The sequence below is a fragment of the Xyrauchen texanus genome, chromosome 12 (genome assembly GCF_025860055.1).
Source record: "Xyrauchen texanus isolate HMW12.3.18 chromosome 12, RBS_HiC_50CHRs, whole genome shotgun sequence".
Taxonomy (NCBI): Eukaryota; Metazoa; Chordata; class Actinopteri; order Cypriniformes; family Catostomidae; genus Xyrauchen; species Xyrauchen texanus.
In genome coordinates this window covers 3,059,636-3,072,688 of record NC_068287.1, presented here as the reverse complement: position 1 = coordinate 3,072,688, position 13,053 = coordinate 3,059,636, and the positions used below count along the sequence as shown (strand labels likewise).

General features: G+C 41.0%; 1 protein-coding gene across 7 annotated transcripts in view; it reads left to right on the top strand.

Annotated features, from left to right (window-relative positions):
• Positions 1–13,053, top strand: part of LOC127653449 (testis-expressed protein 2-like) — a 59,327-nt gene that overhangs the window by 28,686 nt on the left and 17,588 nt on the right. For 2 of the 7 annotated variants that reach the window (XM_052140142.1, XM_052140140.1), the window contains exons 2-7: positions 3,569–5,153; positions 9,507–9,707; positions 10,468–10,786; positions 11,822–12,030; positions 12,187–12,330; positions 12,415–12,514. In XM_052140142.1, the coding sequence (XP_051996102.1) occupies positions 3,594–5,153; positions 9,507–9,707; positions 10,468–10,786; positions 11,822–12,030; positions 12,187–12,330; positions 12,415–12,514 (2,533 nt within the window). In that variant the 5' untranslated portion in view covers positions 3,569–3,593. Of the gene's footprint in view, positions 1–3,568; positions 5,154–9,506; positions 9,708–10,467; positions 10,787–11,818; positions 12,031–12,186; positions 12,331–12,414; positions 12,515–13,053 lie in introns of all 7 variants that reach the window. The other 5 variants (XM_052140141.1, XM_052140139.1, XM_052140145.1 and 2 more) reach the window with 4 other exon arrangements.

The following is a 13,053-nucleotide window of genomic DNA, read 5'->3' as shown; positions in this document are numbered from 1 at the left end:
AGTTGGCATATGGGACCTGGGTAGCTCAGCGAGTGTTGATGCTGACAGATTGACGGTTAGACGTGGAGGCAACAGAGATTCGTCCCCCACCACCCAGATTGAGGCGAGTTACTACGCCACAACGAGGACTTAAAATGCATCGGGCATTCCAAATTGGGGAGAAAAGGGGAGAAAAAAAATTTATTGCATTATATTGTGATGTGAAGTTGCCTAACCAGCTGTCCATCAGTAAATTAACATGGTAACTCATTACATTAAGGTCCATTTGTTAACATTAGTTCATGCATAAGGTATCATGATCTATTTTTACATCATTTATTTATCTTTGTTAAGATGAGTTAATAAAAATACTATTGTTCATTGTTCGTTCATGTTATCTAATTACCTTTTTGTAAAGTTTTTACCATTTAACACTTTATATTTGGTGTGTTATGGAAACTCAAGTTTACAGCCAGGAACTAAAGTATCCAATATAAGAACTTGGTCTGCCTCTGGAATTACTTTCCTTTTGGGCTAGGTGTGCACCAACACAATATACCTAGTACAGGTATTTACTCTCCAATATCACATCAATGCAAATACTACAGAGTAGTATCACCTAGGCCACAGAAAATAGAGTATATTGGAATATGCAGTATAGACATACCCTTAAACCTAAAGTCAGATATGAGTATGCATTGAGTTCATTTAAAATAAACAGGACTGTGAAAACTAGAGCTGCTTCTGGCAGGGCTCGACATTAAGCATTGCCATGTGCTTGTCCTTAGGACTGGTAAATTCACTTGTCCAAGTAAAGAAGTTACTTGTCTGGAGAGGGGGAAAAAAGACATTTAGGTTATTGTTAAAGGTCATTCTTAAGTTACATGTCAAAATGTCTAAAATTTCAGAAGATGCCCAACCTTAATATACAATCGACTCAATTCTCTGTGACAGAAATGTAAACTGCACTGTGTAGGGGAAGAGGCTATTGTCATATGGTAGTTATATTGTGTTACGGACAGTAATTAAATAAAGAAAATCCTCCATCGCCACCATTTACTGCAGGGATGTTCACAGTTCTGTGGAATGAGATCAAAACACAAACTCATTTGTTAAATATTGTAAAATTTAAGTTCTCAAGTAATTATTCAAGACTAGTAAACAGTCAGTAATAAAATAACAATTTAAAAAACGGCAATGAATATAAATAAATGAAAAATAATAGGAAAAAATACAAATTAAGAAAACGATTAAAAGATTTTGACAGCAGTATCAAGTATTCAAATACATATTCAGAACGAAATGCAACATAAAACTACTACTGGTTTTTACTGTATGATTAGCCTATAATAAATTAAATAAAGCTAAATCTAATTAAGTTATCCAGCCGTTTTCTTGTTGGTTGTTTGATTATGAAAGACACACTAGAAAGCAGCTGGTCTGTTATGCTAAACTTACTCTTAAAAGTCCAACATTTTGATACAAATCTGCTTTTCCCCAATGTTTATGTTCACTCTAGGCATAACTCACTGTGTTAACATGACTACCTCAACAAGACGCCATTCTGATGGAATTTTGAAATATATTTGACCATTCAGTCACGTATCTGCATTCTCAGAGCACTTTAAGCCACCTGTAAATCAAACTGTGCGCCCCGCACAGATAGATCGCTAGCCAATTATAAAATGACGTGCTCTGGATTATTTTCAACAGCAGAATAAGAGGATGAACTTCTAACAGGCCAAGGCTATAACAAATATAGCCGGTTATTTCTTTTGTTATTGGCATTTAAATCAGGCTACTCTTTCAGAGTAGAAATAAAGTAAAATTCCCTTTCACTTGCCCCTTCAAAAATCCACTTGTCCCGGATAAGTGGTCAAGCGTTGATGTCAAGCCCTTTTCTTGCGATGTGCCCTAGTTGAACACACCGTCTCTCAGATACTCTTGATGTGATGTCTCATCTCTTTACTGTCACTCAGTGCTTTACCCTTGACTGCTTTGATTAGCTCTAAATTCAGCATTCTCTTTTGCTTCGTCTTTTTTTCCCTGCTATTAGAATGCTTCAGATGCCACTCTTCCCAATGCAGCTCTTCAAAATCTGTGTTTATTATATACTTTTAATACAGTGCCAGTCAGTACAAAGAGATGATTTGATAGATGTTGAAAACTAACTCAAATTGGTGTAATTAGTGGGATTATGGTGTGATTAATTGCTGTGGTACTTTGATGATGGGAATAAGGCTAAATAATTGCAAAACATTACTTGTGTGTAGCTATGATAGCAGGACGTTGAGACATGATTATTTCAATGTGTTTTGGAATTGTTATAATTTTTAAAATAACCATTAAGTTCTCCTCCCTGTGGATTGGAGGCCAGCTGTCCTTTAGAAGAACTGTTACAGCAATGCTCTCTTGAACTCACTTTAAAACTAAATTAATTTGTCTTTTCACCCTGATGTGGAGAACAGAAAATCAGTTTGTCTGAGAAATAATGTCATAGTTGACCTTAATAAATGAAAGCCTTTGTCTGTACATGGTTGCGCCACATAGAGCTTTGAGAAGAAAAAGTTTATCTGGCTATGTGTTTGGCCCTCATGAGATCTGTTTTAATTAAAATGCTGCAACAGTTGTATGTATCTATAGACAATTGTTTTTTTTTTTTGAGGTTTTTGCTCCTGAAAGAAATGCTAGGACAGTTTGTTCCAGCTTGAAATTTTGGAAAGATGGCCTTAACTGGTTTTAGATGGACAATGCTAGTCTGTTACTGGCATTAGATGGGCAATGCTAGTCTGTTCCTGGCATGTTACAGATAAACAGATAACTACATGAATTTGCTGGTAACCAGTAATAGTTTTAATAAGTCATTTAAGCTGGTCACCAGTTGAACCAGTGTAAGATAAAAAATGTGCTCATGTGTGCTCGACTCCAGTGCTCAAGTTCAAAAGTCATAACTCCTTTCTGTATCTAATCTTTTGAATCATTCTTGAATTAAAAATATGGACAATCCTTCACATTATGTAATGGAGTACCTTCTAACTTGCCTTACAACAACAAAAAAGCTTGTTTTTTATTTTTATTTTACATAGGTAAACACTTGACAGCATAAAATGCTTGAGAAAAACATGAATCAGTCCAAATGCAAAGCCAGCCTTATCTGTTGTGTAGCACGTCTTACATTTTCATTGACCAACACCTTCAGACACTTCTAGAACTTATTACATTACACCATGTCTCCATATAAAACTATATCTGTCTGAATAGAGCATAGGTTTAATATGAGATTCATTGTGCTTACTCTACAGCCTGTGTGAAGTCTCCAATAGAAGTTCAGCTTGCACAGTAGTCAGCCCTCTTTAACAATGATAACAATAGGTTAGACAACATTTCTTTGTTAGCATTCTTGTTTAATTGTTTGAATCTGGTACAAACCGCCCACCCCATTTCATGTAGGGGTACGACCTAATCATGTATGGCACAAATAACAAAACTGCATAAACATCCTTGTTTTAATTTAAAACATGCTCCAATCCACTCATATGCTCTGGTGTATATGAATTGTATGTAACCTGTCTCTTCCTTGTACCCACAGGTTGTAAGCTCTTTTGAGTGGTGCCATGACCAGTCAGGGAGGTGGCCATGCAGACACTCTGAAGCCCCTATCTTCCACCTCTTCTTCTCGGCCCTCCACTGCCCCAAAGTTACAGGTGCAGCGCTCGCTCTCCCGAGATACAATTACCATACACTTTTCTGCCAAAGGAAATGAGGAAGAGGAGGAGGAAGAGGAGCTCTACAGGCTAGCCATTTCCCCTTCCAGCCTGGAAACTGAAGATGAGAGTGTAGTCACAGCTCAGGAGGCCAGCGAAGAACTTATCTTGGAAGGGTTGGTCACAGATATGGGTACAGGGGTGTCATCCCCCCCAGTGTCCCAAACACATAGCTCTGCCCTGGCTATCCAGAACCCCTCCACCAGCCTGTCTTGCTCATCCACTTCTAGTCCCGTTAGCTCCTCATGGCCCTTGGAACAAAAATCAACTCCCCTTGTACCTTCTACCCATTCATCCTCTTCCAGCTCATCCCCAGCCAAGGCTTCTGCCCCACCCTCGAAACCCTTGTTCAGCCTGGTCAAGTCCCTTTCTACTGAGGTGGAATCTCGGGAGGCTCCCATGGTTGCCCCCCAGGCAATGAGGCATCGTCATTTGATGAAGACACTGGTTAAGTCTTTGTCCACTGACACTGCCAGACCTGAACATGAGACTCCGTCTACTCATCGCCCCCCAGAATCCCGACTCAACTTACACCTTTTCAAATCTTTTGCCCAACCTCGTGTTCCAGCTATTAGTGGAGACTCCAAAACTGCTCCCTCATCCCCCCTCTCCTCACCTGAAGGGCGCTCCTTTTTCAAGGTTCAGGAGGTAGAGGCACGTATTGAAGACACAAAGCGCCGCCTGTCAGAGGTCATGTATGAGCCCCTTCAGCTGCTCAGCAAAATCATTGGTGAGGAACCTGGTGTCAACTCAAACACTTACACCTCTACATCAACTGGGGTTTCCTACCGATCCAGAAACCTTTCTTCCAGTGCCTCTGAACTCTCCAACCTGTCTGCTCTCAATGGTCACTCAGAAAGCAACAACAACTACTGCATCAAGGAAGAGGAAGACCTGGAGGGGGAAAGTCCTCTAGATGGGGCAACTGTTGAGTTGCGCCTGCAAAGGACACCCTCTCTGGGCTTAAACAGATATTTCATGTCGACCCTTGCCCGTCATGAAGATGAAGAGTTCTGTGAGCTCAACACTGAAGACTTTGAGCTATGTACTGACACAGAGTTGGATGGAGAAGAGCCTCATTCATCCCAGGTCCGACGAGGAAGTACAGAAGGATGCAGTGAGGAACCAACTGAAGGAGGGGAGGAGGAAGAGGAAGATGATGAGCCTCCAGGGGTACCCCACAATGGACTGATTCTTCTTATATCTATAGTTTACGGTTACTTTGTGTTGCCACTGCCTACCTATGTGCATTGGGTGTTAATGGGAGTGGCAGCAGGTTTCATGCTGGCGATACTGATGGTGTGGTTGTCCACAAGACGCAGACCTTCATGGCGCCATCATGGCAGCTGGAGAAGGAGAGAGCAATGGAACGGGATTCCTCTGGATATCATAGAACCGATCATCTATAAGGTGGGTCTTACCCTGCTAGCAAAGATGATTCTGGTACTGTAGTTAAGGGTACAGTTTCAGGGTTCAGATCTCACACAGATTACCAGTATTTCTTCTCATCAACTGTGCAAGGCTATCATTAAAAACTGCAATAGAAATACTCCCACACAATTCACTGCAAAACCAAGCAATCTCCTTTCGGTCAACAATGTGAATTTGCGAGGTCACCAGACTTGAACCCCTTTATCTTCTTAGAAAAAAAAAATTCTTTATCACCGGAAGGCCATCTGTTTAAAAGTACCAAATTAACCAAACTCAATGCAGAATAATAATACTGAAGACCAAATTAATAATAGTACAGCTTTAGAGAATCAAAGCCTGTCAATAGAAGTCCCCAAGAAACTTTAGAGGATTCCTGACATATTGTACTCTGCATATGCTTGCTTGCTTTTAAAGGGTACACAAAATTACTCACTGTTCCAGATGTTAAGAACTGTTGAAGGTTTGTGACCGCTCCTGTTTGTGCAGTACAGACAAGTCTTTTGAAAGCTGCTTTTTTGATAACAAGGCCCTGTATGTCAATTTAATTTATTGATTAATGTTGCTGTTGTGGAGTTTTCTTAGATAAATGCAGCAGTGTACTTGTACCCTTCTCAACAGAACCAATAACATTGACTCAACCAATGGCTTGAGTTGGGGGTGTTGGTGGTATCTGTTCGATCAATGGCAGAAGGAGATGTATTCTGAAAGATGTTTTAAAAATAATGTTTATTTTTGGAATTCTGTTTGGTGGCGCTAGTGACGCTGAAATTTCATGCTGTCTGAATGTGGTAGAGCCTAGCTAGTACCTTTATCACAAACAAACAAGTGAAAATTCAGTCCTTTTCATTTGAAACTCGATAGATGAGTCATGTCTCCAATTAAATGGTTTGAATGAAAAAGTATGTTCATTTTTTGTAATGTATGATGCAGCTGTGTTGTTACAGGCATCTTGCTGAGCATCTTCATCATTGTGCCTGATCTGTGTAATATTATCAGGCCTGGCTTTTGCATTTGACTATGCATCCTTCAGCCAACAAAGCCAGGACAGTCCTCTCTCTCTCTACTTATTTATATTACAGTGCTGTAATGAATTTGTTCATTTGGGCCTGGCTGTCTGAGCTACTTTAACTAATGGTCCCATCAAGCAATGCACTTCAGGGGTGTTTTTGTCCATTCTGGTTTTTAGGGGCCAAGCACTGAAGGAAATTTGGCACACTGATTGGGGAGGGTCTGACAAGACTCCAGACCAATTTAGGGGTCTGCAGCTCAGACTGTGTAGTGGCACCAACTGCTCAAATTTAATTTCATCAGTTCATTTCATAATTTCATTAATTTTATCAACACTAAAATGACAAAAAAAAAAAACATTTGTCAAAACTATAACTACAAAATCAAACCAACAGGTTAAATGTTAAAAACCACTAACTTTTAATCAAAATCAAATATTTTCAAATCTGCAGTATTTATTATAATCCAATTAAATTGTGTCTTAATATAGCTCTCAAAGCCATTAAATGCACAGATACACTTAACAATCATTACACACTAAGATTTCTCAAAACAATGTGACCATGACCAATATGACAATGGCATAAACGTAATATATTACTGTTATCTACGTAAATTAAAGAATGCAGGTAAAAAGAATACCATCAATTAAAATAAAATCCTGGCTTAGAAGCACAATAATGTTCACAAAGGTTATAGATTTGAAGCCTGCATATGGTAATCCTTAAATAATGGTTTATCTGCTGACAACATCACACTTAGTGCAATGTTATATACACAAATGAGCCAAAACATTACACACCACGTGCCTCTAAAAACACTGCCAACCTGCCAAGGCATGGACTCTATAGGACCCCTGAAATGTTCCTGTAGTATCTGGCACCAAGACTTTAGCAGCAGATCCTTCAAGTCCTGTAAGTTGCAAGGTGGAGCCGCCATGGATCGGACTTGTTCGTCCAGCACATCCCACAAATGCTCAATCAGATTGAGATCTGGGGTATTTGGAGGCCTGGGCAACACCCTGAACTCTTTATCATGTTCCTCAAACCATTCCTGAAACAATGTTTGCAGCATTATCCTGCTGAAAGAGGCCACTGCCATCAGGGAATAGCATTGCCGTGAAGGAGTGTAACAGGGCTGCAATGATGTTTATGGAGGTGGCACGTGTCAAATTGACATCCACATGAATGGCTGCACCCAGGGTTTCCCAGCAGAACATTGTCCAGAGCATCACACTCCCTCCACTGGCTGATCGTCTTCTCACAGTGCATCCTGGTGCCATCACTTCCCCAGGTAAACAGCACACGTATATTGCCATCCACGTGATGTAAAAGAAAACGGGACTCATCATGCCAGGTGACCTTTTCCTTTGTTCCAGTGTCCCAATTCTGACGCTCGCGTAGGTGCTTTCGATGGTTGGCAGGGGGTCATATTGGACACTCTAACCAGTCTGGGGCTACGCAGCCCCATACGCAGCAGGGTGCGATGCACTGTGTGTTGTGACATATTCCTCCTGTAAACATCATTAAAATTTTCTGTGAATTGTGCCACAGTTATCCTTTGGTGGTTTGGACCAGACAGGATAGCCTTCGTTGCCCTCACATATCGAGCCTTAGGTGCCCAACACCCTGTCGCTGGTTTTTCACTCTTCGGACCACTGTTGGTAGGTAATCAACACTGCTGACCGGGAGCATCTCACAAACTTTTCAGTTTCAGAGATACTCTCGTCGACTGGCCATAACAATTTGGCCATCGTTAAAGTGACTCCGGTCTTTACTTCTGCCCATTTCTCCTGCTTTCAACACATTGACTAAGAGAACTGATTGTTCGCTTACCATCTAATCTACAAAGACCTTGACATGTGGCCTTGTTAGGAGATGAGCAACATTTGAGTAAAATATTTGCCTCACTTTCATATACAGTGAGGAAAAGTATTTGATCCCCTGATGATTTTGTATATTTGCCCACTGACAAAGAAATGATTTTTATGGTAGGTTAATTTGAACAGTGAGAGACGCATGTCAAAAATTTTATAAATTGAATTGCATTTTAATGAGGGAAATAAGTATTTGACCTCCTCTCAATCAGAGATTTCTGGCTCCCAGGTGTCTTTTATACAGGTAATGAGCTGAGATTTGGAGCACACTCTTAAAGCGAGTGCTCCTAATCTCATCTTGTTACCTGTATAAAAGACACCTGTTCACAGAATCAATCAATCAGATTCCAAACGCTCCACCATGGCCAAGACCAAAGCGTTGTCCGAAGAAGTCAGGCACAAGATTGTAGATCTACACAAGGCTGGAATTGGCTACAAGACCATCACCAAACAGCTTGGTGAGAAGGTGACAACAGTTGGTGCGACTATTCGCAAATGGAAGAAACTCAACATGTACAGGCCCGTCTGAAGTTTGCCAATGAACATCTGAATGATTCAGAGGAGAATTGGTGAAAGTGTTGTGGTCAGATGAGACCAAAATCGAGCTCTTTGGCATAAACTCAACTCGCCGTGTTTGGAGGAGGAGGAATGCTGCCTATGACCCCAAGAACACCATCCCCACCGTCAAACATGGAGTGGAAACATTATGCTTTGGGGGTGTTTTTCTGCTAAGGGGACAGGACAACTTCACCGCATCAAAGGGACAATGGACGAGGCCATGTACCATCAAATCTTGGGTAAGAACCTCCTTCCCTCAGCCAGGGCATTGAAAATGGGTCGTGGATGGGTATTCCAGCATGACAATGACCCAAAACACACGGCCAAGGCAACAAAGGAGTGGCTCAAGAAGAAGCACATTAAGGTCATGGAGTGGCCTAGCCAGTCTCCAGACCTTAATCCCATAGAAAATCTGTGGAGGGAGCTGAAGGTTTGAGTTGCCAAACGTCAGCCTTGAAACCTTAATGACTTCGAGAAGATCTGCAAAGAGGAGTGGGACAAAATCCCTCCTAAGATTTGTGCAAACCTGGTGGCCAACTACAAGAAACGTCTGACCTCTTGAATGCCAACAAGGGTTTTGCCACCAAGAACTAAGTTATGTTTTGCAGAGGGATCGAATACTTATTTCCCTCATTAAAATGCAATTCAATTTATAACATTTTTGACATGCGTTTTTCTGGATTTTGTTGTTATTCTGTCTCTCACTGTTCAAATTAACCTACCATTAAAATTATAGACTGATCATTTGTTTGTCAGTGGGCAAACGTACAATATCAGCAGGGGATCAAATACTTTTTTCCCCTCACTGTATACTGTATACAGTACATATTTTGCTTGGTTGGGATATATTTTGTTTTAAAATATCTGAATATGTGTTCTTGTGTGCCCAGGGATGGATGAATGAGATTTACAGCTATGACCCAGAGATGTATCACGCCACACTTACTCACTCTGTGTACGTGCGTCTGGAGGGATCCGTCCTGCGACTGTCCAAACCCAACCGCAACATCCCTCGCCGGGAAACCTTCAACGAGCCTAAACCTGATGTCAGCTACATCAGCCAGAAAATATATGACCTCACCAACAGCAAGGTGGGAGATTTCTTTAATATAATTATCTTTTTTTTATATATATATATATATATATAATAAATAAATAAAAAGTTAATATTAGAGGTCGACGATTTATCAGTTTTGCCTATTAATTGGTGCGGATAGCTACCAAGAACTATCGGTTATTGTAAAATTAACCGATAGTAAGTGGGTTAATTAATTCCCATCGTAAGTGGGTTCTGGAGTATGACCGCAGCCTCTGGAGGTGAGATATAAACAATCACTCTTTGTAGCCTCTATATCTATGCCCATCACGGTAAGGACGTTTTCTTAGAAAGAACAACACATTTAATAAATCGATTTTAAAAACTGTTCACCTATTTATCGTTAATCTTCTTTTCCCTCCACATTAGTTATCAGTATCAGCAAAATCAAATATCAGTCGACCTCTAGTTGATATGGTGAGCCTCAAAAGATTCCTTAAAAAAATTATACGCATCCATTGCTGTAATTATTTTGATGAAAATTAGATGATTTGAATAGTATAAAAGACCTTTTATGTAGTTTGCTATATTTTTATATTTGAGCAGCCATGTAGTAAAATATCTATTATTATGTTCTCTGAGCAAGTAGCACAAGTATGAAATTAATTTTTCATCATCCTTATCAGTTTTCAATATGCACAGCTGTGGTCTTCCTTCAAGTCAAATCTGTGTGAAACCTTTACATTTGAATGTATAGACTAGAGTATGAAACATGCTAATTAAGGATATTTTTCAATTCTGCTTTTAAATTACAGATCTACCTGGTGCCTCCCGGCCTGGCCAGGAAACGGGTGTGGAATAAGAAATATCCCATCTGCATTGAGCTCGCCAAGCAGGATGACTTCATGGCCAAAGCCCAGGGAGACAAGACTGAGGCTGTTGAGGAGAAGCCCCCTGCTGCACGAGACAGGACAGAGGCAGAGGTCGCGAGTGAGGAACCAAAGAGAGCGCGCACAGAGCCGGTGCTGTATCTGTTTGGGAGGACAGGAAGAGATAAAGAGGAATGGTTCAGAAGAATGCTGTTTGCATCCAAACTGAAGTCTGAAGGCAAGAAACCCTCAGGCCGGCCTACCAGTAAGAGTGAACGTCAGATGAAGCTCATGTGTGAAATGGCACATGTTCAGTTGTTTCAATAAGATATAGTGTGATTGTACAGATGTACTGTAGACCTTAGCAGAGGTGTATGGGAACGAAGGACAAATGTTTCATTACACCATCAGAAAAATGTGCGAGAATTGTACCTAAAAGGCAAAAGTATACTTCTGTTGTCTGCATAGCTGATTGTCCGCAAACCGTATACGTGACGCAAATTTCGTTATCCGCACAGTCTGAGCAGACTGTCCAGATTTCCTCAAAATGCTGACAGTCCTCGTCTGTGCACATTTTCAGCCCATGCGCCTGCCTTTAACTTTACTGAAGAGTAAACTTCACAACACGGTCGGCCGTGTTGAAATATTGTGTATACTCTGTCCTTTAGGGGTACAACAGCTTGTCACTGGGGAAGTCCCCTCAAAGGTTCACCCACTGCACCCTCTACATGTCAATCAGAATGTATTTGTACCTTGTCTCGCCTTAAAGGGTACATGTTGACCCCGTTTCCACCTGGTATTAAGATTTGTTTCAGGTGATCGATCACATCGAAGCACGGACACCTGTTTTTTTCGTGCTTGCTTTGTCTTTTCGGACTTTGTTGTGCTTTAATATCATGCAGTAACACACTGACATAGTGACTGATGTATGTCATCATGAGACCCTCCCCTCCAAATCTGAACACAAATGGTCACAGGAGATACATTTAAGCAACCAGTTGTAAACGGTGATCTCACCTCAAAACATGTGATCAGATCTTTCAAGACACATTGTAATACCAGGTGGAAACGGGGCCATTAGTACCTTAATGTGTAAAGAGGGTAAAGTAGGTGTAGCTTTGATTGTACTGCCCCGGTGACAAGCTATTTTACCCCTAGAAGCCAAAGTAAACTTCACGCATCCGTGGTGCGGATCATTCCATGCACCGTATGCATGGCGTACATTTTGTCATAATCCAGTCCGCGCGGCGTGACCCTGCATTGTTGCTGTAAACAGCATTATCATCTTCTCTCTCAGCAGGTTGTTTGTCTCATAGTCGCAGCAGCAGTCATGGCAGTCTTGATGAAGTTCTCCAGTCTCATCCCAGACAGAAAGATCTTGGTGCTAGTGTCAAACAGAAAGTTCTTGAATACAACGTCTACATGGCCAAATATGTCAGTCAGTCCACAGGCAGCCCCGTCACAAGCCCTGTGCAGAGTGCTGGGAGCAGCCCGGGAACTGTTAAGAAGGTCCAAAACATCTCACAACATGCATCTTAGTGAAGGATCTAGTCTTTAATTTAAGCCTAATAGCAATTAAACCAACCAGTGTCAAGTAATTGGGTGGTTACAGCATAGCTCGCTAACACTTATTTCTGAAGAATCATTTCCTGTTGTTCCTTATAGTTACCAGCCAGTTGTGTGCAGGAGGCAGTGTCTGAGGCCTGGGTCAATGCACTCTTGGGTCGTGTCTTCTGGGACTTCCTTGGGGAGAAATACTGGGCAGATGTGGTTTCCAAAAAGATCCAGAAGAAGCTGAGTAAGATCAGGGTGAGGACTATCAGATACCTATCAGGCCAGACAGACTGACTGAGTATTCCATTCAAAACAGTAACTTTATGTTTTGATTGACAGCTGCCATACTTCATGAATGAACTGACTCTCACTGAGCTCGACATGGGCATTTCTATTCCTAAGATCCTCAGCTCCTCCAAACCATCTGTAGATCACAGAGGTAAGACCTGGTCCAGGCCCTGGGCTTGCTCCATGCTCCTGCTTTGTGTTTCTGTATTATTAGTGTTGTTTGGAAAGTGAAATATCACTATTACTATTGCTCATATTTATGCTAACTTTAAAACTTTAGCGTGTAACTCGTCCTACAGACATGAGTGATACCTTAACTCGTGTGGCTTGTTGAGGTGTGGTGTACTGTTACTTCTCTGTGCAATGATGTTTGCCAGGCAGACGATAAAACGGCTGTAAAACACATATCTATCAAATAGGTTTTGATAAACCATTTACTTTGAAAATTAAAACATAAGGATCATTTTAACATATCAGGGCTTTTGTTTACAAAAGCTAATGAAAACTAAGTGGAGCATTTAGATCTTCTAAAGCCCATATCTTTGACAATATCAACCTACATTAGAAAACAAAGGCCAATCGGAGGAACAAATTGAGAATGCTGACACACAGCCGTATAGAACCAAACACATTCATGATATATGCATGTGTGCAGGTTCACATTATCACTTTTTACGATCACTACAGACC